The sequence below is a fragment of the Thermobia domestica genome, chromosome 2 (genome assembly GCF_964235325.1).
Source record: "Thermobia domestica chromosome 2, izTheDome1.hap1.1, whole genome shotgun sequence".
Classification (NCBI taxonomy): domain Eukaryota; kingdom Metazoa; phylum Arthropoda; class Insecta; order Zygentoma; family Lepismatidae; genus Thermobia; species Thermobia domestica.
Window position 1 is genome coordinate 327,956,321 of NC_137455.1, and position 27,150 is coordinate 327,983,470.

At 37.0% G+C, this 27,150-nt stretch overlaps 1 protein-coding gene across 3 annotated transcripts in view; it reads left to right on the top strand.

Moving 5' to 3' along the window:
* timeout (circadian regulator timeout) overlaps window positions 1-27,150 on the top strand; it is a 1,048,389-nt gene that overhangs the window by 736,004 nt on the left and 285,235 nt on the right. For all 3 annotated transcript variants that reach the window (XM_081749081.1, XM_081749078.1, XM_081749079.1), the window contains exon 19: window positions 11,377-11,587. In XM_081749081.1, the coding sequence (XP_081605207.1) occupies window positions 11,377-11,587 (211 nt within the window). The remainder of the gene's footprint in view (window positions 1-11,376; window positions 11,588-27,150) is intronic.

The following is a 27,150-nucleotide window of genomic DNA, read 5'->3' on the forward strand; positions in this document are numbered from 1 at the left end:
TAGGTATTCTTTTAACGTGTATATCCATTTAAATGTTACAAACAAGATGATTTATGGTCAGACTAGGTATTCTGATCCGTACGTTCCTAAAGTCAAGACCGATAGTAACAGGACATTGATAGTTTTTTTTTTCTTTTCTTTTTTTTTTAACAGAATGAAACATTACGATGTTACATTATAATTCCATTGAAAAACATACAGTTAATAGTGAGTTAGTTACCTTACTACATTCTGTATTGCTTTTTTTTTTAAAAAAAAAAAATTATGAGTATTTGGATAACAAACAGCATTTTAAAAATCTGTCATTCATTTTTTTCATTTTCGTGATTTGTAACAAGTCTGGATGTCATGGATTTCAGTTATGTATAAAGATTGATTTTAAAGATTTTAACCAATAGGATACTGATGGAAAGCTTATTATCTTATCCCGAGGTAAAAGTGGATCTGAAAAGGTAGGGGGACGCATGACGTCACGCCGTCACCCGTGCCTAACTTTGTCCATTGTAATTTTATTAGGAATTGGGGGGATGCCTTATATATATTATCTGGAATTGGAGCAACGGCGTCCCATCGCGTTCCCCCTCACTTTTACCTCTGATCTTAACGCAAAATATGTTCAACATGTCTGTCATTACTTCTTCTCAGGCAAACAATTTTTCAATTGGTTTGACGCAGCTTTCTCTATCTCGAGCCAGACTTTTCATTTCCACGCACTTTTCCTCTCTATATCTATTATTATTTGGTATCAACCGTATTATTTGGTCCGTATATTTCAATCGCTGTCTTCCTCTAAGTATTTTTCTTCTACTATTTCTTTCTTAGCGAATAGCATGCTTACTCAGTGTTCCATATGTTCAGTCATCCTACCTCATCTTTTCGAAATATTCATCAGTATACTCATTTTTTTCTAATATAGCAATGGTACAGGCCGGTAGCCAGCCCAAAAATGTAGGGGGGCAATCCAACCGTATTATAGTTCATCACAATATTATAGTTCATTTGCAAGCCTACCGTGAAAATTTTATGGGGTGGCTGCCCTTCCTAGACTCCCCCTGGGTACAGGCCTGTAGGTGTATATGGTTTGCAGATGATTAGGCGCTTGTTGCAAAATCTGAAGGGAAAATCATTAAGATGTCAGAAAATTTGAGAAAAGGTTTGAAGAATATGGGATGAAAATAAATGTTAGACAAAAGCCATGGTGATTGGAACGAAGGGGTCGGTATCAAATATAGAAGTAGAGGGGAAAAAACAGAACAGGTGACAGCCTCGTAGTTTTCGATACGTGGCTAGTATTATTAGTAATGATATGAAATGTCAACATGAAACAAAAGCAAGGATAGGAATGACGAAAGAAGCCTTTAGGAGGAAGAAAATATCCATTAATATATATAAAAAAAACCACACATTAATATAAAGTACGTGTGTACTCAAAAATAAGCCTTTCGCTAACGTGTACTATAAACTTATCAGTTAATATGAAGATTATAACAAAATATCTCCTTTATCCTAATGTGAGGAGTACCATATCTTCGTCTCTGCTCTAAGTTTCATATATGTACTTCAAATTATCAGTATCGTTATTGCTAGCACTAAAGATTTTTATCGGCTGAATCACAAATTCTGAAATTCACTGTCAAAACTTGATTCGCACAAATTTCCAGTCAGTGTTGTTCCTATGTAACAATTACTGTTTTTCCCCACTTTCGCTCATGGTGCGACTTTTCAAGAGAGATACGAATTCTCTTTCTCCGTTGTCTTTTTGACTAAACCAATATATGCGATGCACGCAGTCTTTTTCGTATCCCTTCTGTCTCAGATTGGCTGTCCCACACTGTGGTAAATTAGGGGCTGGCCACAAACTTGCCTATTTCGCGCATTACAGAATTCCTTGGGTCCGAAACTCAGATGATTTAGATTCTGTGAAATAGCCTTACAATATCCGATTCTAAACCTCAAAAGCATCACTATTGGAGAATTCATCTATAGCAGCAAGTTGGCAAGTCATCGCTGGCGGTCCCGATGATGCACAATCCTGGTTGAGTTGTAGTTTGTGTTATTCGATTATCTATCTGCATACATAGTTACACACAAACACATACACTCATTAAAAAAAAAAAAAAAAAAAAAAGCGTAGAACTTTTGCACTACCTAATACGTTATAATATACATCATTTGGAAATCCGAGAAATTATTTATAATGGCCCTGTATTTCGTCCGCTATTTAACATAGCATTTAAAACACTTACGTTCTTCTTGCATCACCTTACCCAAAACAAATATTTAAAAAAAAAAAAAAGCAAATCTGAATTCAAATGCCTCAGTTTGTCATAATGCATGTATCTAATCAGCATATTAAGTTTAACAAGAAAATGATGTAAATTGCTTTTTGCCAACACTAGTTGGTAAATTAGCTTTCTGTATATGAAGTTAACAGTTCGACTCAAACTGGTGAGAATGAATCTTTCAGTAGGCTACCAATTCTAAGTGGGGACCTGCTAACATTCGCGGCAGTGAAATCGATATGTCAAATCAGAATGGAGGTGTCATATTATGGAGGATAACGCGTTTGTTATGTACAACATGTCACGCGATTCAACGCAATTCGAAACAACATAAATAGATCAGCAGTGCGTCGCTGTTCCAAGGGTAGAAACATTGTTTCCCCTCGCGTGACTGTAATTATATTTAGCGCATGAATGGATGTATTTAGACTTCCAGTAAAGGGTTCCTGGTTCGATTCCCGAAGGAATTGATTTCAGTGTTTCCGATAGCAATATAACATCCGAGGAAGGGGTCGTATGCCCGTAACATTACGAAACTGAAGGCCAAAACAGAAATCAAGAACTGCCATGATGTTTAGTTCTAGAGCAGTGTTTATCAAATAGCATGTGAGAAAATATCAGAGATTAACTAGTGATTAGACATGAAATGACATGACATGACAAGAAATGAAATGACATGAATAGACTTAAAACGAGGATGGAAAAATTTTTCAATATGACTTATTTATTTACTACATATCAAGGACCATTTTGTTTTAAGATAGAAAATGAAATGAAATTTTTGTATTTTACGTCCCACGTTTATGCCAGTTAGGTTAAAGGAGACGGTGATGATGAGAGATGAGTGAAATAGTGGAATGAAGAAAGTGGGAGGAAACGGGAGAACCCCGAGAAAACCCAGGAGCACGGTGTTTGTCCACCACAAAATCCACACGGCGCGAGCTGGGATCGAACCAGGGATCCCAAGCTCCGGAGGTGAACGCTCTACTACTGAGCCACCATGCCCCCTCTTTTAAGATAGAGGAAAGCCTAAAACTTACTTTACAGTTACTAAAGAAAATTAAAATAATGTTCTGAACACAAGCTAGTTTGTCAGTTGGTCACTTGTACACAATGAGGAAGAGCTACGGGAAAGCAAGCCCCCACCCTATAAACCATATGTTAGGGACCGTGCAAAACATGTATGATGATCAGTATTTTAGATTGTTTTATGGACCAAACACATTAATATAAAGTACGTGTGTACTCAAAAAATAAGCGACTTTATTGTTTAACACTGTAAACAAATAAATCATGCTAGGTATTCTTTGATGAAGAAATGAAGGGAATTTCACAAGCATGTGTGATTATTTTTTCCTCCCAGAGACCGTCAGTAGTTGGCAGTCAGTCTAATGAGTATGAAGATCGCCTGTCAGATTTTCACTGTCTCGAAATGGTGGAACGACTTAAGCAGTGTGATTTCATCGAACTTTAATCTTGGTGATACTTAATCGAAACATACTCGGAACAATCGTAGATTTTCGATAACGATATTAGCCCTAACGAGGCCAGTGAGCAATATTACCAATATTACCCAAATGAAACAAGACAGAGGTTTCGTGGTGAGAAACGAGGCGAGAAGCACTTTCATTACAGTTTTTCGTGCCGATACAGCTCCAAATCTAATATCATGGTCAACATTACTTCAGATCAACTATCGCCTTCGTGATGTTAATCGACGTGAGCGACCAGAAGCTGAGCAGCATATTAGACTAACACCTGTCCATTCTTCGTATCTGATTCAGTCTTGACCAAACTCGATTTTGCTTTAATATGAGACTTTCTGTATCTTGCTTGACTTCTGCTTTTCCCCCTATTCACAAATATTAAATTTTCTCTGAATGGGGTGCGATTTAAGCCACTGAAGATATTATGCGGAACTCAACACTTGAACTGTACTTGGTTACGAAAAAGCTCTGCCAAAAATGTTGCTAATAAAGTGTGGTAACCTGATCGATATGTGTGCAGTCCTAACAAGTAAGAAGACTATAATGGGAATCAGGGTTACTAAACTCCAAGTGAGTATACGTTTTCCAGTTAAAGATTAAATACTTTTGAATGGATCATGCATTCTACAGTTCCGTAAAGTCTATTCATGTTGTCAAGGCTAGAAGAAATATACTTGTCTACACAAGTGTCTTTCCTTTGGTGAGTAAATATGTATATAGTGCCTTAATTTTATTAAGATTCGAGTTCATTACAAAGAGGGGGGCGCGGTGGCTCAGTGGTAGAGCGTTCACCTCCGGTGCTTGGGGTCCCTGGTTCGATCCCAGCTCGCGCCGTGTGGACTTTGTGGTGGACAAACACTGCTCGTGGGTTTTCTCGGGGTTCTCCCGTTTCCTCCCACTTTCTTCATTCCACCATTTCACTCATTTCTCATTATCATCGTCTCCTTTAGCCTAACCGGCATAATCGTGGGACGTTAAACTTAAAGTTTTCATTTCATTACAAAGAATAATAAGTGATTACCATAAAGGTATTTAATGCCGTTAAGAACTTCGGTTGTGTTTTAAGGGCTGATAAACAGTTTCATTTTATTAAATTCGCTGCTTTAAATTATTATTCAAAACAACTGACATTTACATTTTCATACAAGGAAATGATAGCTACAGCGTTCACCTGTGATTCGAACGGTCCCTGGTTCGACCTGAGGTCATGTGAATTTGTCGTGCACGACTTCAGGAGGGTTCTGTGTTTCCCCAAAGTCTAACGTTTTTTTACACTTTCTCATTTTACCAATTCTTTTTGTCGTCCGTTTTCTTTAGCCTAAAAGGGCGTATCTGTGAGGCCTATGCCAAAGATTTAATTTTCATTTTATTGTAGCTTGTACAAGATACTGTTTGAAAACGGAAATTTCAATTTATGTTCCTGTCAAAGGATTTCTTTTACTTCATACATATAAGCCTGTGGTCCATGAGTACACATAATCCTTTTGTTTTTCTCTCTCTCTCTCTTTCTCTTTCTCTCTATGGAAACCACATTTAATGATTTCCAATTGTTGCATACAGTGGTCTCTATGCATGAAACTCCCCGAAAATGTTAGACCTCTATTCCCTTTGACTCACCTCAACGAAAAATTCTGTGGTAGATTTTCCTATTATATTTACTTGTTATTATGAAGTCCGTCTCTTAAAGCTGTGTGGAAAGAATGCAGATAGATAGAGCGATGGGACTTCGTAAAAATTCCATCTGGAGTGTTGGGTAAAACGCGCGGAGAGTTTTATTAGCCTATCGATCACACGAGTGGCGGTAACAAAAAAAAAAAAAAAAAAAAAAAAAGGGGGGGGGCTATCCGGTAATACTAACGGCGTTGTAGCTGGGTTTGGGAGGGAGGAGGCACAGTTGGTGCTAGAAAATGAAGTTTCGCTCAACCGATGCGGGCTGGCTTGTTACGATAGGATTACCAAGCCCTCACCCAGAAATCCTTCCGCCGAACGCTCTTTTGGAAGCGGCGGGTATGTATACACATTGACCCAACACACACGCGTATGCATACATACCCATTCTCTTTTCCTTTCTAATGAGCATCCACTTTTTTATATATATAATGTTTCTCGCTTCCTCGATCCCCTGTAGCCTCGGCGTATGGGAGAAAAGAAAATAATAAAAGGAAAGAGTATGAAGTCTAATATTTCATGATTGCTATACTTTCGGACTACGAACGTAGGGAGTTAGCGGTGGTCGATAGTCGTGCTTCGTCATTATTTAAAATGATGGATCTAAGTAACTTTACCTCTTCTTTAAAGATATTTTCTTGTTTAATGCTCTAGTTGTCCATTCCTGTAACAATCTTCATATGAGACTATAAAATTGTGGATTTTAAGTCAAAAAAAAAAAAAAAATCCTCGAATTTTATATTCGACATCAACTACGAGTTTACATTGGCCAACCGTTGGTAGGCAAAAGTTTGCTATACAAGAAGAAGAAAAGTCTGAGTGAAAGAAATAAATAAAAGTCGATACCTGTAGGACAACGTGAGTATTCTCTCTTTCCGAGTACCGTTTTGTCTTTGTACTATTGTTCATTGAAGTCATAGGTTTGTTTGCCTGTCAAATCGTAGAGATTACCTGCTGTATACAGTTGTACGTATCCTGACATATACTAATAATTTCTCGTTTTTTTTTAAATATATTATATATATATAAAATGTTACTATGGGATAATCTTTTTCATGTGTATTCGTATATATAATTGAATGGAGAAAAATATGAGTGGTCAAAATGCTACATGGTACGCGACCTTATTGAAAGATAGTTGGAATTCAAATCTTCCTGGACTAAAATACATGTAAAGTCAGGTTTCAGAGAATCTGAAAACAGTTCCCCTGTGTAATACCCCACCACCGGAATAATCATTATTTTCTGTATTCTTATTTTTTGTTATTATATTTAACGTCCCTCGATTATACACCGAGGCTAAGGGAGACGGTGATGAGATGGATGATAATAATGGAATGACGAAAATGGGAGGAAATGGGAGAATAATGAGAAAATTCACACACACAGTGTTTAGCCCTACAATGCCCAATTGGCGGAGCGTTGATTCAAATCAGGGATCCACGTGCCAGAGGTTTAGTGCTCTACCACTGAGTCACTGCGACGCCCATTATTATTATTACAGTAGAGCGTCGATTATCCGAACGTCGGTCAACCGAACGACCGCCTAACCGAACTGTGTACTCGCTCGCACCTGTTACTCTCCCACCCTACCGTCCATCATCCCCCTCACTCCCAAACCAAGTTTCCCACAGTAGTCGCCGCACTGAGCCACCGCTGGCGGAACATTGCTTCTAATGGGGCCTTCATAAGCCGCTGCTGACCGGCCAAGCCGCCAGTCGCTGTGTTTCAACAATCAGCACACTTCTGTCGGTTTGGCACTGGCTGTAGAAGTACAGTACAGTACAGTTCGGTTATCCGAACGAACCAGTTTTCCGAACACCCATGTCCCCCAATTACCTCGGATAATCGACGCTCTACTGTATTATTATTATTATTATTATTATTATTATTATTATTATTATTATTATTATTATTTGTTCGACTGGACTTGAGCGTCGCTCTCAGCAGCGAAGCTGTATGGAACGTGGACCTACAGCTTAATATGGAATCCCATTCACCGTAGAGTTACCTTGTACCCGGCGCACCATCATACAATGTTCTGTGGGTAGAGTATAAATAATGTATACGAAATTTCAGCTCTTCACTTTTTTATAAAAAGAATGTCTTACAAAATCTTTTTACAAATTTCTTAGCCCACAGTGGCCTCAGTCGGGATTGATTATTCTCCGTAGCTCATAGCAGCCTCAGGAGTGGGTATTAAAGAAAGTCTCCGTACCCCATGGCGGCATCGGGAAGAGGTTTTGGTAGGTGAGTGATCAGCACTATTCTGATAACTTCTTGGTTCCATCGTCCTCTTTTATAGCCATCTTCTTGGAGGGAGGACCTGTGGAGGGGCTTTCGGCTTTCTTCGTAGTTCTCCGAATCCTCTTCGTTTCTTTCTGAAGGTATATTCTCGTTCTGTCGTCTGCCACTGTTTATTTATAATTGTAAAAGCATGTGGCTTACAGTACATGTCGATATGTTGATCCTTATAATATGCTTAGCGTATCTCTTCGACGCAAGAGACTCCCTGCGGGAACCCATGTTTTTCGGATTTCACGTTAAGCTCTAAGTTCGCATCTCATATAGCCTCGGTGCTGAAAGTGACTCTAAACTCAAACCAACCAAGCAAACCACCGTAATGCATTCAAATTTCAAGGCTCCTTCACCAGAAATCGAATTTAAAGGCTCTCTGGAAGGCACTAGACCACCGAGAAGGGCTTTATTATTATTATTATTATTATTATTATTATTATTATTATTATTATTATTATTATTATTATTATTATTATTATTATTATTATTATTATTATTCAATTATCATATATAGATACTCCACGTTTTTGTTTTTATTTACTGATATGATTTATAAGATCATACTTGAAAAGAAACTTTCATTCGTCTACTAACTTAACTTTCCTTATGGAGAAAGAAAATATCATATTTGTATATTTGTTTTTAAAAAGAGCTAGCGCACTGTAATACTGTATTATTTTTTTTAAATAACACTGAAGTAGGACGATTTCAAAGCAATTATGTGATTTATTACCAAGTTGTTTGGTCGATGTTTTAAAAAGAAACTTTTCTTTTAAGTAGATAAATTTTCTAGTTATGTTCGTTTGACCCTAAATGATAACTACGTCACAATAAGAAATGCACAGATTACCTGAATTCTGGAGCAAATGCAGTTGAGTTCACGGCCTGTAGGCTACCAACTAAACACCTCTGTTGTGCAGTGCTGCCTATCAGCACCGTTACGACCTGTGGCAATGATGTTGAGCATTTGAAATTCAACTTCCATATAGAAAATAGCGTGCCGCCCACAACTGTTCTACTGGGTCGTTATGCCCCGTAGCTACATTAGATAGATCACCTCCAACGCGCCTTTAGAATGAATTCTCCGACAAGTAATGGAAACGAAAAGGTTCAAAATAAACAATGTTTTCGCAATAGGAAATTGTGTTGGATAATTGAGCGGCTCGGGCGAACATAATGCTGTATTATGTCACATTTCCTAACTTTGGAGTAAACTGAAAAAGAAGGTTGATCATTCCAATGGAGTTCAATGCAATGACACATACCAAACAAGCTTTCCCTGCCATCTGCAGGTACATTTCTAAAATTAAACTATCTACACACTCTTCTCTGGCTCGATCACAACCTATTCCACATAACAACTCAATTTGACCGGAAGTGGCGCTTGTTCACCCAAGCCGCTCAATTAAATCGGGAAGTTTTATTCATTTATTTTGTATTTTGTTTGTAGTCTGCAATATTATTAGCATTATATAATACGTAACTATGTTCTAAAAATTGGACGTTAGGTTTTCCGTTTTTTAAAGATATTTTGCGTTCCATTTGCATTTTTCCCAGAACATCGGACGACTTAAAGAATCCCGTTAAAATCAAGATATCTGTTCATCCTATACTACATCATCAGTAATCAGATCAACTGCATTTCAAGTACTATAGATCGCTATAATTTAACGAGGATGAAGAGGCAGAACATTTCATACTCATTTGTTGTTACCGTACAATAATTTGTTTTGATTTTACTTTATGTTTGTTGCATCCTTATGCAGTAACGAGATTATGAAGGATATCTACTATCCCTACTTTGAAGACGACGCTGAATCGAGGAGAGCGTCTGCAGACGCACTTAATTATAAAGTATCTCCGTAATCAAACAGTGCGTCTAGAGACTCAAGCTTTTGAATCTATACTCTCCATGATTCTGGTATCTAATGTGATTTTTGTTACAAGTATATTGTCATAGAAACTGAGTTGCACTCCCTATGAAATGGGTTAACTCAGACTTCAAGCCATGGCGGGGGCTTGAATTTGATGCAGTTGGCAAATCACTAACCATTGTGTACAGGGACGTAACTAAGAGAGGCAAACGGGGCTTGTGCCCCGGGCGCCGGACTGGGGTTCGCAAAACTGGGCATTTATCTATTTTCACTGTAAGGCAAGAAAAGGAGTTTAAGTAAACTAAACATCATTAAAAAAATACTTCAGAAACTTAACAGGACAACAACAACAGTATTTTTGAGGACATTTTAAGAATTTTGAAACCAAGAGAGCCCATAAAGTCAAATTTCAGTTCCAGATTTTTGTGTTTTCATTTAACTTATATCGATTTAAGAAATTTGCAAAATATCTGAGTATAATATTCCAGACAACAATTTGACTGTCATAATTAAGTATTCTATTCTAAAGCAACAGACTGTTGATTCACTCTACACATACGCACATCCCGATATAATTAAAAAAAAAAAAACAGTTATTATGATAAGACTGTAAGAATATGTTAAGCATGCTACTCTCAGATTATTTGGCAATCAAACACTACTTAATTTTGCTGTTTTATCTTGTATAAAATATTAAATTATGTACTGTAATTTTGAAAGCAAACTTTACCATTTGAAGAAAAAATGGAATAGGAGAATTACTGTGTGATGCTAATATCAGGTATAGTCGGGGACCGTTTTGATTTTGTTGGTCTATGTGGGGGACGCTAAGGCGAGTCCTTGCCCTGGGCGACAACTAGCCTAGTTGCGTCGCTGATTGTGTAAGAGTATCCCTCGTATATTATAGACCGTTCCCCACCACGTTATCTTACCTCCAGGAGAGCTAGATTACAGGACCACGCCACCGACCTCGGCTGCTGATACAGTGGGAAACTTTTCCTTGTCACTGCCTTTCCATACTGAAACTGCTTGCTCAGAACACAAAGCAGCAACACAAGTCATAAACATGACTGTATACCCAGAATATAACGGCGAGAGAGAGACAAACCTTGCATTCAATATATTAATTAGAAGAACCTTAAATGCGAGGTCTGCTTGAATTAAAGGGCAACAAATGTCCATTAGTTATCCTATAGCTCCATAATGTTCCTGCTTACTCAGCTTTCTTTGTTACTGTTTTATTACAATTTGAGTACTCATTTCGTAGAGCTATCACCTCGTTTCAAAACTCTCTTCCCTTTCTAAGTTCGTGCACCCACAGTTTGTAAACTCCGTGAAAGTTTGTTAAATTGATCTTCATTTACGAAGCGAACGCCTCCATACAATGAAAGTATTAACTTTTTAACAACATTAACTTGTGGTTAGGGTTCTGTTACGGCTCGTTTCACCAGTAGTAACTCATTTTTTTTGTACAGTGGCCATCGTGTTAAGTTAATGAGTATCTATGTAAAATGTATGCAGGTAGGTTAAGGAGGGCAGAGAAGGATGTTTTGTCGTCGTATTTGCCCCCCTTCGCAATGAAATTATTCTTTAATTGACTTTTACGGGGAGCACGAGTGTAAAAGGTATTTACCAACCCCTTTCCCGTTCGGATGAGGAAAGGACTTTGTGTTGTATGAATTATTTGTGACTAAGTCTCGACGATGCTTGATATCAAAGATGTATAATATCCCGTATCCTATTTCTTTTTCTTTTTTCTCTCCCCAGGTTCGCTAACTCTCGAATTATGGCTGCATATTCTCTTCTGCTTCGGCAGTACGACAAGAACTCGTCCTATACGAATCACTGTATTATTAAAATGTTCTATCGCATTGCCTGTGATTGCAAGCTGCCGGCCATGCTGTTTCAAGCGTCGTTATTCTGTACTTTTCAAAGGATTCTAGATACGCCGCCCGGTCTTGTTACCAGTCATATCAAGGTAAGTTTTCCGTCGTTTATTTTATTTATGAGTGTCTTGTTCACTGTTTTTTTTTTTTTTTTTTCCTTATAACCGTCTCTCTTATCCCACCTGTGAACGTAGCTACCTAGTTTTTATTTCGAATAAGTTTAATAATACATACAAACAAGTAACGGTGTCACGTGTGCATCACGTGAAGAAATTTGGTTTGTATGCATGATATTTTCGCATTTATTATTGGAACCGGAAGTGGTAGTAGAATTTTAGTACTTCCAGTTTTAGTAGAGAGAGTAGAGTGGAGATGGACTAACTTCTTAAGATATATATAGCTTCTTGGGATACATATATAGCAACCTATAGCTTCTCAATCTATAGCAATCAGCGTTAAAACCGGAAATGCTTATTTGTGCCACTTCCGGTTCGAGTAGAGGACTAATAGAAAAATTGATACCTATTCGTAAAATGTGAAATCGATTCCAAACGACGACTTCTCGCTATCAGTTACTACTTCTACTCTCTAGCGGTTTACGTTAAAACCGGAAGTTGTTAATTTTTGTCATTTCTGGTTTGAGTAGAGACTAAAAAGAGAAGATGGTATCTATGTAGTCTTAGAACCCTCAGTCGGCTCCAAGAAACCAGTACTTGCCATCTCTTGCCGTTTTTGCTCTATGTAAATCAATATTGAAATCGGAATTGTGGATTTCTACCATCAGTTTTAGTAGAGGGATTAGGATAGAGATTAAATATATTCTTGAAATACTTAATCAATCGCAGAAAACAGCTTCTCGCTTTTTTTTTTTTTTTTTTCAAAATACATTTTTGCTATATAGTGATCAATATTAAACAGGAATGGGTTGATTTCTGCCAGTTAATGGTTTGAGTGTAATCTTCATTAATGAACTCGAATCCTAATTTTCTGATCTACATCCTGTCCAAAATTCATCCTGAGCCATCAAGTAGTTCTCGAGATTATTTCTCTCCCGGACGAACGGAAACACGGACTGAATAAATATATAAACGAGTTTCAGTAAGCTAAAATCCTTTAGAAAGTCATTCGGTTAAAGCAGAGCTTAAATATTTTAAGGTAAGTACGATGAAAATATGTAGTAAGCTAATTAATTTATTTAAATTTAGATTAACAACAAATACCTGTGTGACAACTTTACTACACGCGTTAACTTGAAATGTAATCATATGAATACAGTCGGCTGTGTAATATAAGTATATATTGTATTAGTGGCGTATTTAGAGGGGGGGGATATCGGGCTCAAGCCTTCCTTCCCCGGAATTGTTATATACACAACTTCATTAAAATTGTCGGCACCCAAAAGGAAAAATATAAGTGCTCATTCCCATGTTGTACATAGCTCCTCCCCGAAACAAAATCCTAAGTACACCACTGTATTGTATGTAAGTCCTTCAGAAATGTGAAATACGACCTTCTACAATTGATATCCATGTAGCTTTTTCAAAGTTAGATCGAATTGTGATTTCCTTTCAACAGATGGCGTTAGTTACATGACTGTAAAATGAATACGTGACGTGAGTGAATCTGATTGGCTTACCAAGAAAATGAAATTTTTCAGTTTAACGTCCCACTATTATGCCCATTAGACTAAGAAAAACAATGATTAAGGCAAGTGAATGATGAAAAAAATGGTGGAATGAGAATGTGGAATTAAACGGAAGTACCCCTAAAAATTCACGGACACGATGTTGTTCTTTAATAGGGATGCGCATGAGACAAGATTTGTGGATGTCTCGTCTCGGGAATATGCTGTAAAAGTGATGTCTCGTCTCGACAAATATATATTTCTCTATTGGAAGAGCTGTGTCTCGACTCGAATTTTGTCAGGGAAATCCTGTCTCGACTCGTCTCGTGCACATCCCTATTCACTATAAACTTACTTGACTGGAGATCGAACCAAGAACCTCACGCACCAGAAGTAAGCATTCTACCACTGAGCCACTGTGCCCCCATTTTGCCTCTGAATTTCCCACATGCTACTAGTTACAAACGTGATATACTATGGAAAATGAAACTTTGCTGCGTTACTCACCTTTCACAATATCTGAATGAATAATCCCTAAATTTCGATCTTCTATCGTTGTAAAGTATTTTAAGATTAATATTTTCCTTAATCGAAAACTATAATTTACCAGAAATGCAGTATCTATATCAAGACTTCATACCATCAACTTCTAATGAGAGTAACGACACTAGAAAAAAAAAAAAAAAACATTCTCCAAATATTATGTCAGGAAGGCTAATCGATTCCAGCAAAGAGGGGTAGCATATTCAGTGTTACTAGTCATAAGGTGGGCTTGAATGCAAAGGCATCGAAGCCCGTAATAAAACGCTAGAAACAATGGCATCAAACCTCGTATTAAAACACTAGAAATAATGACATCAAATTCCGTACAAAAACGCTAGAAATAATGGCATCAAACTCACATTAAAACGCTAGAAATAATATCAAATCCCGTACTAAAACGCTAGAGGATAATCGCAACAAATCTAGTACTAAAACGCTAGAAATAATGGCATCGAATCCTGGCACGAATAATGGCACTTATATTTTTCCTTTTGGGTGCCAACAAATTTCAATGAAGTTTTGCATATAACAAATTTATTTCTTCGCGGGGAGCTTAAGCCTGATAGCCACCCCCCTAAATACGCCACTGCCACAAGTCTTATGCACTGTCTAAATGTCAAGTTTCTAGCTTAAGCGTTTTGGCCATGGCGTTGATAAATCAGTTAATAACTCACTCACTCAGGATTTCTTATTTATATATAGATTTTTTTCCCCCTAAACTCTATAAATATTGGATATATTTTACTAATTTCTGATATGGCCTTTATACCTTGTACAGAAAATGATTAACCAGTATTTATCACTACTGTTTAGGTCAAGTCGTTAAATAGCATTTGAGTTCCAATTCTTGAAATGCATTCACAGTTATTTACTCCGTAACTGTCTCGAAGAGAAAAATATTCCACTTATGAAAGAACAAAAATTCCCAATAAGACAGTCTTTTAATTTAGCCTTGAACAAGATGGAATTCCGTCTGGTGTTTTGTAAAAAGAAAGCCTATTATATACTGGAAATGAATTTCTTTAGTGTTCTGAAATTTCTATTAGAAACTTGACGCTATATCAATTTTAGTATAACAATCGTGAATATACTTTTTTTTTTTATACAAGTATAAACAGTTTCATTGACAACTTTCAATGTGGAGAACTTTTCTTTGAGATACATTCTTTCTTTAAGTCGCTTTTGCAATCATTTTATATGGCAAGAAGATGTTGTTTGATTCCTGGCAACGATTTTCGATATACAGGACGCCTCTTCCATTTCGCATAACAACAGCACTTTTGATCACTAAGAAGCAGGTTGTTTGTACAAAGATATTGAAAAAAAGAAAGGGAAGGGGAAATAAGACGCTTCTAAATTTGTGGGGAGAATTGATACCAGCAATCATTGGAGTAGTGGTGATGAAAAATCGCACACGAAGAACCGATCGCTGATGTGATGGAGAATCGATGCTTTCGTTTGACACACAAGAAGATATCTCTTTCAATTTCAAGATGTTTTTTTTTCTTTCTTTCTATTTTGCTTCCTTTGTTGAATCCTCCTATGTAATGCTAGACTGATCGTAATGGATTTAATGTTGAACAAATGATCTTAATATATGTGCAAAGTTCTTGAAATAAAAATAGTATAAGGGATATTGAAAATCAATAGAAGTTTCTGTACTCTTGGTATACTGCATCATATGTGAAAGTTTCAACTTTGAATATGTGCAGCGATGTTAAAACTTAACTGATCAACAAATTTATTGCTAACGTTCTGTACTTTTGTCTACACATAGAATAACAAGAACAATATACCGGTATGTATTTTATGTTTGAGTTTGAAACATTCAATTCTCTTAAACTTGGAGACATTTTACTATTTCGGTCTATTAGTCTATCTTATTAGTGGTGGTGGTGTTGTCTTTAATATGAATATATTATTATGTTGGCCATCGCCTTCCGCCATATGCAATTCTAGTTCAAAATTTTAAATGATCGTACGACGTTGTGGTTAAAGTGCAACGCATTGAAGGACAAACTCATTGTCATAAGACGTTTTTGCTTCCCAGACTATACTATGCGTATGGGAACTCTTATATGCAGATAGACCTTGGCCGTCCACTTGTCCGTATATTGACAACTATTGGTACGGTAATATGAAGCGATATATATGTATAGGGTATTTCAAAACAATACCGACAATTTGGGAGATGATTCCTGACACCAAGATAATTTAAAAAGTTCATATAAACCTGGGTGAAAGTTGTTTAGTTTGATAGCTAGGTATACCTAAAAGTTTGGAAAAGCTACATTGCAATACATGTTATTTCGAACTTAAGAAACCGTAGAGTGGTAGTCCATATAAGCGTAAAAGAAGTCACTTTATGTTATCCAAAAACATATATTTAAACAATGTACAATGTGTGCACAAGGGATTCACTAGAGGGTACAATTTCCGATCCTGCCCGCAACCAAATTCTCAAATATGGTCTGACTTAAAGGGAGTCTAAAATTGGAAGTGGTAAGGCTTGACTGTAGTGAACGCGGAATGCATCAGCGGTTAGCCTGAAGTGTTAGGGAACGCCAGATCCATGATTCCTTGTGTTCGGAATAATGCGTGGTGCTGGTGTATTTTACTCTTATGCATGAAAAAAAGAGAGAGAGAAATGTACGGTACCGTGAAAAAATACACCCCAACACTTTATTCTTACCACGAGAAACCGTGGAGCTGGCGTTCCCTAACACTTCGATACTTCTCGCTGACTTATCCTTGTCCACTGCTGTCAAGGCTTACCTTTAGCCTACTTTGGACCCAGCTTTAAGTCAGAGCATGTCTGAGAATTTCGTTTAGAGCCTGTCTGGGAATTGTGCCCTGTAGGAAGTTCCTTGCGCACACATTGCACATTGCTAAAATATTCATTTTTGGGTGGCATATACAGGGTGACCCAATAAAACCTACCAGAATTTAAAGGCTAATAAAACAAAAAGTATTGCAGATAGAATGTTGTTTATTCAAAAATATTGAAAACAGTTTGTTACTACTGCACGTCTTCACGTAAAATTCTTCGTGTACCCTCCATAGGAAGCCCAACAGCTCCAGCAGGCCAGCCAAATTTTTTTCGACATTTTTTGGGTATTCTCGAACCCACTGTAATATAGTCTTCTGATCAGGAATATGTTCATTACGTGGAATAGCAAACTTTAAGCGAAAAGCTCTTTGCACAGCAATCACAGAAATGCTGCTCTTGAAGAACATTTCAACTGGTACGCTTCTTGAGTTCCTGTTAAACCATAATGACTGAAAACGACAGGAGAGTGGTGAGCGGAAACGACGATTCCCACTCTCGCTTCTCCTCTAACAGCGCTAAAGGTGATCGAAAGAGGAAACATTTTATTAAGTAGTAATGACAATAATTGTATTGTAGATTGTTGAGTCATTTCAACATACAACAGAACAGAGTAATTCAAACCAGAACAAAGTAATTTCGAACTGTTTTCAGTATCATTTTTATTTTTGAATAAAGTAGGTTCTATCTGCAACATTTTTTTGGGTTATTAGCCTTGAAACTTTTGAAGATTTTATTGGATCACCCTGAATATGACTTCCTTTACACTGATACGGACCGGCACTCCACGGTTTCTCTTTCACGCTTTTGGACAGCCCTAGCTACGAAACTAAGCACTTTCCCTCATAGGAGAACCTCGAGTTGATTCTAACAAACATAATTTTCATGCCCTCTTTCTGTCCCTCCCTCTCTCGGCCTCTCATTATGTCTCTCCCTCTCGTTCTCGCGAACGTATGTGAGAAAATTTGGATTTAAGGTAGAATTTATCTTTTATGAAGTGTTGCGATTGTGCTCTCGCTCTGGACATAGGAGACACGGATTCAATTTCTGGTTGGAATATGTAGTACGTTAATCTTAATGAGACAGGTTTTGCAAGATGACTGACTCCTAACAGTTATGCTGAATGGTTCATGATCATGCTGAATGGTTACACATTGGGAATCGAACAGGTGAATATTCCAGTTCCTGTAATAAACATCATTCATGGACTATAAAATTTTGCAATAACTTATTTCGGCTGCTCCTGCGTTATCAGGTGTGTCTGAGAACTAGCTCCGGGAAACGAGAACCAAAGCAGAGTGATCCCAACGAAGACATCCATTCAACTGTGACCCGTACCGTTACTGGTGTATTAAACCAGCATTGTGAGGCAGTGGAATTATTTATAAATGAATTTAAAAAAAAAAAGAAAGAAAAAGAAAGAAATGAAATGAAATGAAATCGTGGAGTTTTATGTCCCACGGCGAGGCTAAAGGAGGCGGTGATGATAAGAAATGAATGAAATGGTGGAATGAATAAAGTGGGAAGAAATGGGAGAACCCCGAGGAAATCCACGCATACGGTGTTTGTCCACCACAAATTTCACTAGGCGCGAGCTGGGATCGAACCAATGACCCAGGCACCAGAGGTGAACGCTCTACCACAGCCACGGAGGCCCATGAATTAATAAGTATCAAACTCCTGTCTAGGAAGGGAAAAATAAGGACGGTAATATATTACGATGTGCTGACCTCACAATACCATCTGGTCCACCATAATCCTTCATGGGCGTAACACTTTAATATTTAATTCTGGTCTTTACCAACATTTTTCAATATTGTATATAGGGTACTCGTATTACTTTCAGTGACAAATAACAGATGTGGATTTTTTAAAAACATTCCGTAATTATAATTAAATTGCTAGAATTAATATCATAACAATATTTCAGTAATATTGGTAATAACATAGTTTGTCAATTATATTTAACGGCATGACCGTATATTTTATATTTCTTTTAAAATAAAACAATAAAACATATTTTTGATGAGAAATGAAGGTTTGCAAGTTTCATAAATTATTCACGTAATTGATTAATTAATCAAGTTGTTTTAATTAACTTCAATGCCCGAAAGGACAACTGTGCATTTATATTTTCAAAACATTGAATGGGTACATATTTCTGGGTAGTGTAATAGTGTCCTATGCTATGCTTTCCCGTTAGGAATCAAATGTGCGGTTAAGCATATCAGAGGTAACACAACAACCAGTTCATTCTTAGTAGTTTTATCTAAGTGTTGTGCACTTTTGCGAATCAAATAGAAGAGGAAAGAAGTGCATTTAAGAATAATAGTAAATTGAGCTCTCATCCTGTTAGTTGATTTCATTATCTGTCTGAGACGCTAAAATTGTTTTATTGATTTGTATTTGCGCCAGGGGCGTCATTTAGGGGGGCAGGGAGGGACATTTGCCCCCCCCCCCTGAGTTTGAGATTTATATAGATTTTATCAATAGAATAGTAGTAAGTCAGTGAAAAACGCGAAATTTTACATATATATAGGGGTCTTGCCTCCCCCCAAGCCAAATCTGAAATGACGCTACTGATTTGTGCTTCTCGCCACTATTCTTCGTAGAAAGGCCAATTGGATTGGACACATCTTGCGAAGAAATTGTCTTCTTCACACCGCCATAGAAGGAAAGATGGAAGGAAAGCATGGAATAGGAAGAAGAACGCAATTGATCGATGATTTGAAAAATAGAAGAAAGTATTGGGAGTTAAAAGAAGGAGATGAAGATCGAGAAACGTGGAAGAAACATTTCCAGGCTCAAATTTAAAATTGAAAAAAAAAAAAAAATAGTCCCAATACCTGCCGAAAGGCAGAATACTTAATAATAATAAAGTTGACGATTCTTGAAATTCTTGGTGGGAAGCACAGTGGCGTAGCTCAATGATAGGGTGCTTAACTTTGATGTGTGGGTCCCTGGTTCGATTCCCGGCCAAATATGTGTGGTGGACAACATCGTTTTCGTAGGCTTTGTTGGGATACTCCCGTTTCCTCCCACATTCTCATTCCACCAGTGCTTCTATCTTCATTCTTTGCCTTAGTCATCCATCTCTGTTAACCTAAAGGGCATAGTTGTAGAACGTTAAACTCAAAGATTTTCATTTTTGAAATTGTTGGCGTCAGCTTTTCTCACGCCTAGCCCTTAAACGAAGCCTAATTCACGTGTGTTCCATTAGTTGGCAGGGCTCATCTGTTAAGTTTCAGTAGGTCGGCAGAGTGGCAGAGTGCTCACCTCTGGGACAATGTCGTTTGTCGTGAACAGGAGAGTGTTCATTGCTTTCCTCTAGACGTTTCTTCACTATTTTCGTTTTTGTCTCGCTTACATTTTTTGCTTTGTCCGTTCCCTATAACCTACAATAGCGTTCCTCAAGCTTTTTATGATGATGGTAACCATTTTTGTTAGTCTAAATGTTCCAAGGACAATCCTATTTCTGTCTACTTCAAAAACATTATTATTATTATTATTATTATTATTATTATTAATATTAATAATAATAATAATGTGTTGAGTATAAACCACTAAACAAATATACTTTTTTAAAAAATGTGTTAATCAAAATTCCCCTAATATTATATTGGTATTATTAGAATAAAGTATGTAAGTACAGTTTTGAAATAATTGAGCGTTGTCAAAATATTTTGTAATACAGTATAAGCTATTCTGCCGTGTCGCGACAAAGCACTGTAACTTGAGTTACATTGTTTTGTCGCTATAAGCATTTTTGAATTTCCCGCCACCGATATTTATGTTCACCAGGCCCAGCATTGAACTGAGTCAAATACTTTTGAAAATATGCCAAAGAGAATTTCGATGTAAGTAGGAAATTAACCGGTCTGTAGCGACAGGGCAGTATTAAAATTGATATGATATTTCCTTAATACCATTGTAGACTTTTAATAGCCTTACCCAAAACTTCAAGGCTAAGTCTGTAGGCTTGCACAAGTTTGCGTTTACACAGATACAGACCTAACCAAAGGTTACAACAAATTTACTAGTTCCTCGATTGCAAGCGTGCTTCAGACTTGCCAATAGCATGTAACACAAGGCCAGCCTTAAAACTCCTTTAAATTGATCCACCTGTTAAGCATGGCTTAAAATTTACACTTGGCAAAGCTATACACAGATAGGGCGTAACACGTAAGCATTTTTGCAGTCTTCATTCTTACATCTCTTTTAAGCATACAAGTTTGTACGTGAAAGCTAGCTGGACTCGAAGTATGAATTTGAAATTTACACTTGACAGAGCTATACACAGAGAAGTTTTCTAAGGTTAAGTCTATCAAGGCAAATTAAGAGCAAAATTAAACTCACCGTAGACGTGCTTGTTTACTGAGTTATTAAATTGTTGTTATAATTTGTATTAAATTGTTGTTATAATTTGTATATTTATTTTGTTAAATTGCATAATGTATGCGTGTTTAAGATACTCAGCTATAGTGTACTATGCAATTCAGTTATTTATTTATTTATTTTTTAAACTAAGAGGACCATAAATGTGCACGTTGAGAACATTTTGTGGTCCGCAAACCACAGTTTGTGAAACGTTTATCTACAGGCTATGAATATGTGCATCAGACTAAGGAAATTAGATTTCATTTACAAAGTTTAGTTCAACCACTGTTACTCGTGTTCCAATCGGTTAGGTGCACAAAGTACTGGCTTGAATTCTCAGTAATTATGTCAAATCTTTGGTCGTTGACCAAACATCATGGTATAATCGGGACACTACCTCAAGCTAGAAAGCCAGAAATAACAGTAACGAAAGTTGATGTGCTGGCCACACAAGTGATGAAATAGCCGGAAGGCTCCGAGGCAGTCATACCCATGGCCCACTGGACTCGAACGGACTTACGATCCGGTGTCCCGCACTGACCCATGACCCGGAATGACTCGGAGAGATCTGGTGTGATCAGGTAGACCGAATATTGGTCTCAGCTGAAAAGACCCGTGACGCGGTGGGACTGGAAGACAGAACTTTGTTACTCGCTTAGGGAGTATGTTTAAGGCTACTAATGCATATCTAACGAATATGTTTCTGTCCTCTATTCTTGCCTTTTCACTAAATATAATTTTCTTCATCGCTTGTTGTTTGCGTCTCTGTGTGTCTAGCATTGCATAGAAAGAATTTTATCATTAGAGTTCAAATCATAGAAATGGTAAGCTAGATGTTTTTCTTGTGAAGGATCGTCAAAGTTGCAAAACTTGTCGTTTATAATGGTGAATATAGCACTGATCCCAAAGAGTGTTTTGTTAATTCTTTTTCTTTTTGTATAGGCTATTTTCAAAAACCAAGTTTGGTAGGACAAAAAAAAAATGAAATTATATTTGAAATATTCAAAAACTTGATATCTTGATTAAGAAGTGAAATAAAGAATGAAATATTTAACGTTCCACGATTATGCTCTTTAGGCCAGGGAAGACGATGATTAAAGCAAGGGAATGATTATGGAATGAGAAAGTGGAAGGAAACGGGTGTACCCCGAGAGAACACGATGTTGTCCACCACAAATTTATTTAGACGGGGATTGAACCCGGGACCCCATGCACCAGAGGTAAGCGCTCGACCACTGAGACACCGTGTTCCCCTCCCCCTCCTTTAATTAAGAAGTGTCACACCAAGAATCGAATAAATGAATGTTCGAGCTCAAGCAGCAAACATCATTGGTCAACTAAAAATTCTGCAGTGATGCTGCAGAGAGGATGTTTCGGTATTGCACTTCTGTATCGCCAGTTCTGTTCGGGTCACTGGGTTATCGGGTCAGACCGGGTCTGAGAAATGAGACCCAGATGACTCGGAAAAAGTCGTGACTCGATGACCTATGACGTCGCTTGACCACATATCACTGAGCTGAAAGCCGTCTGGTCTGCCGAAGCTCTTTCGTGGGCAGTAACACAAGGAAAATTAGTTTCAGTATGACTATTCAAAATAACACTATAAAAATTCCATTATTGTGAGCGTATATGTGTATTTTTCAAAAGTGTGTTACGTGTTCAGTATTGAATGACATTTTCCACAGAGGAAAATTGTAATTTCTACCATCTGGTGGTCGTTTGTCCTTTGTTTTTCTATTGCTTCATTTTTGTTGGAATTTACGTGAAATGGCTGATGTTTATCAGTGTGAAATTGGCTTTTCAAATGTTGATGTTTCAATTTCGTGGCTGGATTGTTAGAGTAAAAGAAAAAAAATACAGTATTTCAAATTGATGTGTCTGAATTGACAAGGATAAGCGGGGCACTGTATGTTATCTACGAGTCTGGACAAAACCTGTTCATTTTCATATATATTCCCACAGAAATTACACCCTGAACAAATAACATCAGCAGAAGAACACATTTGTTATTCAAGCATAATCTACTGTGGTGAAGTTCAATTTTCAAAAACTAATAATTCACGATTTTCGGAGGAAAAAATAAAAGAGGTTAATCCATGAGCGATACTCATTTCGTTTTTCAATAAAAAAAAAATATCATTTAAAAAATTAGAAATCTCTTGCGTACCTGCTAAATTATACTAGTATTTTCCTGATAGAATACTGCAAGAGCTATTGACGAATACAATTAGCTTTGGCATAGCAACTGTTGCAGTAAGATATGTCATTAATTAAAAACATATGTTAAGTTGTTTACTTTAGAAGTAGTGACTCGAGATCTGTGTCCGTTGAAGCTCTTCCCTTCTTTTTAACGTTAAAATCCCATTCTGCCAATCATACATATTGTGACTTGCATCGCATGCCTAAAAAATGTTAGCGGGATTGCTAACTCTAATCAAATTGTTCCGTTGCATAGGTGGTACCGCAGTGGGTGCAGCTGCACCCACATTAACTTCGAGTTTCAGATTTCCTATAATAATCCTTTCTATTTGTATATTTCTTGTTTCCTATATTTGGATATATTTGAATGACTTCTCAATTTTTTTTTTAAAGTAAAACTTAGGGATTATTTTTCAGATCTTAACTCTTCGTGGTCACACTTATCTTTTTGTGACACGGAAGTCACACTGGGGTCCGATGGATCCCAGAAACTTTTTCGTCTTATTTAATGTTTTAAATACCTTTTTTTCTTCTTTTTTTTTGCCAATTTTGTTGTTTTTACTTTTCTGTGATAGACGCAGCATACGAGCCATAACACAACAGGCAGTGTTACGAATTGAATTTACATGGATGATAAAGATTTCAAAAAACAACAGGAAAAAATCAGAACTAAAAGTAATTTCTCTGGGGTTTGTCAGACCCCAGTATGACCACGGAGGGTTAAGGCTCAATAGTGTACAGCGTTCTGGCAACAATGTTAGGATGTGTTGTCCCGTCCTAGCCTGCACTCACATTACCAAAATCCTGGCGCCGCCTATGTTCCGTTGTACACTACATGCTTTAGAGTTGGTTTACAATTCACCTCTAAATTTCACGAATAGGTTTTACACGGGAAAAGAGATTATCAATCGCATTCGCTTTATCAACTGGAACATATTAAGCGTTGCATCGCCTATATCTCCCATAAAATATACAAAGGTAAATTTAATATTGACAGTGTAGACATCGTTGATTTAATGTGGCTAAGTTCCAAGATAGACAAATGGCCAACTTAGAAGTTAATATTTAGTACATGTCGTGTAAGAAAAATTCAGGTTCTACAATAATGAGGCCAATTTAGACAAATCTTCACACTGAATGGAACTTTTTTGTATGTACTTCATATGTTATATAGAGGGTGACACAGACAAATTGAAAGGGGTGATAATAAACATGAAATTAAGCAAGAATGTGTCTAATGAACATGGGTCGAAAGCGGCACCCTTTAACTATGAAAGACATTCAAAAGCCGGCGAATTTGCTGATATAATGCCGAATATCTCGTGAACGTGAAAATACATCGCTGTTATGTCGATGGTAGCGGAGTAGTTGCCGCATTACAGGGATCCCTTCAGATAAATGGAGAATTCACGACATATTTCCTTCTCTGGGGATCCCAGTTGCGCAGCGACCACTTCGCTTTTCTCAGGGTCAACTTTCTGTGTAATATTTTTCCTGGCAGCGATAATCGGTATATTTTTATTGTATTCCGCTGGAACTGCTTTGTAATGAAGTCACTTAGTTATGTACCTTCCCAGTTAATACGAAAAGTAATAATTAATAAACAAATAATTATCGACATGTATTCCTGTCTAGAATAAGGGATAATCTAACAAAAATTTAGTTATTTTTATATAGAATCTGCAACCCTGATTGATGTTCATGAGGGATTTGGCAACACAGCGTAAGTCACAATGCTTCATGTTACCCTCTGTTCACATGATCTGGTTTGACTCTCCCTCGCGCTAGCCTATCTCACAGTAAAGTCCTGGAAACATGTTTTCTACCTACCTCCTTGCACCACCAAGAAAAAAAGAGGAGGCGGTCGGGAAAGTGGAGCCTCTCATTTCAGTTATGGGTTTGCGCGCGCCACACGTCAAAGCTTGTTGTCCTGCTTGTTGCGGGAAAATACTGACTCATAGTTTCAAGGGCAACACAACTCCGTAGTACATCTTCGAAGCTTTCTTTGGAATGTTCATAAACAATATAAACAAATAATACTATCTTAATGTATTTTCAATTTAGGAATTTAATAACACCTCATGTTCGTTTTTTTTTAATCGTTATGGGAAAGAATAAATATTATTGAACTACATTTTAAATTAATTTAGCTCTTAAATGTCACTGTAAAAGCAAGCATGCAAAGTCATAGACACATACGTATGTAATGCTTAGACATGTAATTCAAATAAATGTATAATATCAATAAACAAGATGATGAAATAAAATATGGTAAAACCTGTCTTCAACGGACCCTTTATTAAACGAAAAAAAACTTGTGTTAAATGTAAATATTTCACGGTCCCATAAATTCACTGGCGAAAATTGTGTTAAATTCCCTTCGTTAAACGGAAACTTATTACGAGAACAACGGAAATCAAAATAAGCCTCTTAAAGAGAAAAAAATTAAGATTTCGGAGTGCAGCATTTAGCAAGATTTGAGACATCGCATGAGAGGTTAGATATACTTTTTAGCAAAATAGACAGTGATGTGCAAACCGAAGGAGACGTAGCAGGCATACATGGTTTAATTGAGACTATATGAAAAATCTGACCGGAAAAGAAGAAGAAGAGAAAAATGACATTGAGTTGAAAGAAGAGTATAGGCTAAAGATTTATCAAGATTCTGTAAAAAATTAAAGAAACTGCAACATTTACCTTACGTTGAAGTGACGCTGATATACTAAGTGTGGTTTCTCGGGCTAAAGTCTTTGTGTATAGTTGAGCAGACAAGCAGCGATATGTATAGAAAACACTCCTTGACTATTGGAAAAATTAAATTTTCACAGTATTTTTCTCTTCATTGTAAGTTTTGCATGTATTGATTCGTACTAGAAATGAATATTGGAAATTGACTAAGATACGTACAGCATCTTATTTTATCTCAATATATCCATTATATGCATGCATTTTTTGTACCTATCTTTAAGGAAAATTTTTGCGAGTCCCGTCAAGTCATGTACGGTAGGTTTAAGGCGAAAAACACGGACGGGGGATTCAGTAAAATCAGTTCCCACTAGATTTGCGAAATTTCACGCATATTTTGGAACTGTAGTAAACACATCTGCATAGAATACCAGGGTTCGATTCTCGGTAGGAGCACATGTGACTCAAATTGTGCTTTAAACGTCTTTAGTGCTGGGGTGATGATGAATGTTCGAATGAAATCTTGGAAACGGTTGAAATTGAATGCATACTTCAATATCATTGAAATTTTATCGTGTGCCTTATAGATATTATACGAAAAATAAACCTAGTTAACCTTTCTTCATTAAGTGATTATGTATCCATTTCAAATTACACTGCTAATAACTATGTATGTTAACGGGTAGGTAACCAAATAATTTTTCTGGAATCGTTTGAGCAATTTAAATTGAGAAATACGTTGAGCAACATGGGTAGCATCATCTATTTTCAAATTCCGTGTGCTAAGTAAAATGTGTAAAATGAGAAAAATGGGTAATTCTGTGCGTAGGACACACACTGAATATACATTGTACAAGAGCAGATTCGTTGTTATTTCTGTAATATATGCACACATCACATCAGAATTTAAACAATGTCTACAAAATGAAAAATCACTACTAGAGGTCCCAAAGCCAGGGGGAGAGATGCAAATCCAGTTTCGCCATCATTGTCAATATGACTTCCCTCTTGTAGAATTGTGGAGCCCTCACTGATAGTCTATTCAAAAAAAAAAAAAAAAAAAAACTTTAAACCTACATTCGTAATTAGGTTTTACTGAAACTTAGGATAAAATGAAAATGAAAGAAAATCTTTCTGAAAGGAACTCTTAACGTTTAACCATTATGCCCAATAGACTGAGAGAGACGGATGATTAAGGAAAGTGAATGATGATTGAAATAATGGTGGAATGAGACAGTGGGAGGAAGCAGGAGTACTCCGAGAAAATCCACGGACAAGTTATCCAGCACTTACTTGGCTGGGGATGGAACCAGGGACCCCACATACCAGAAGTAACCGCTTTACCACAGCCATCGTGCCAGCGTAAGCCAGTGGTAAAGCGTTCACCTCTGGTGCATGGG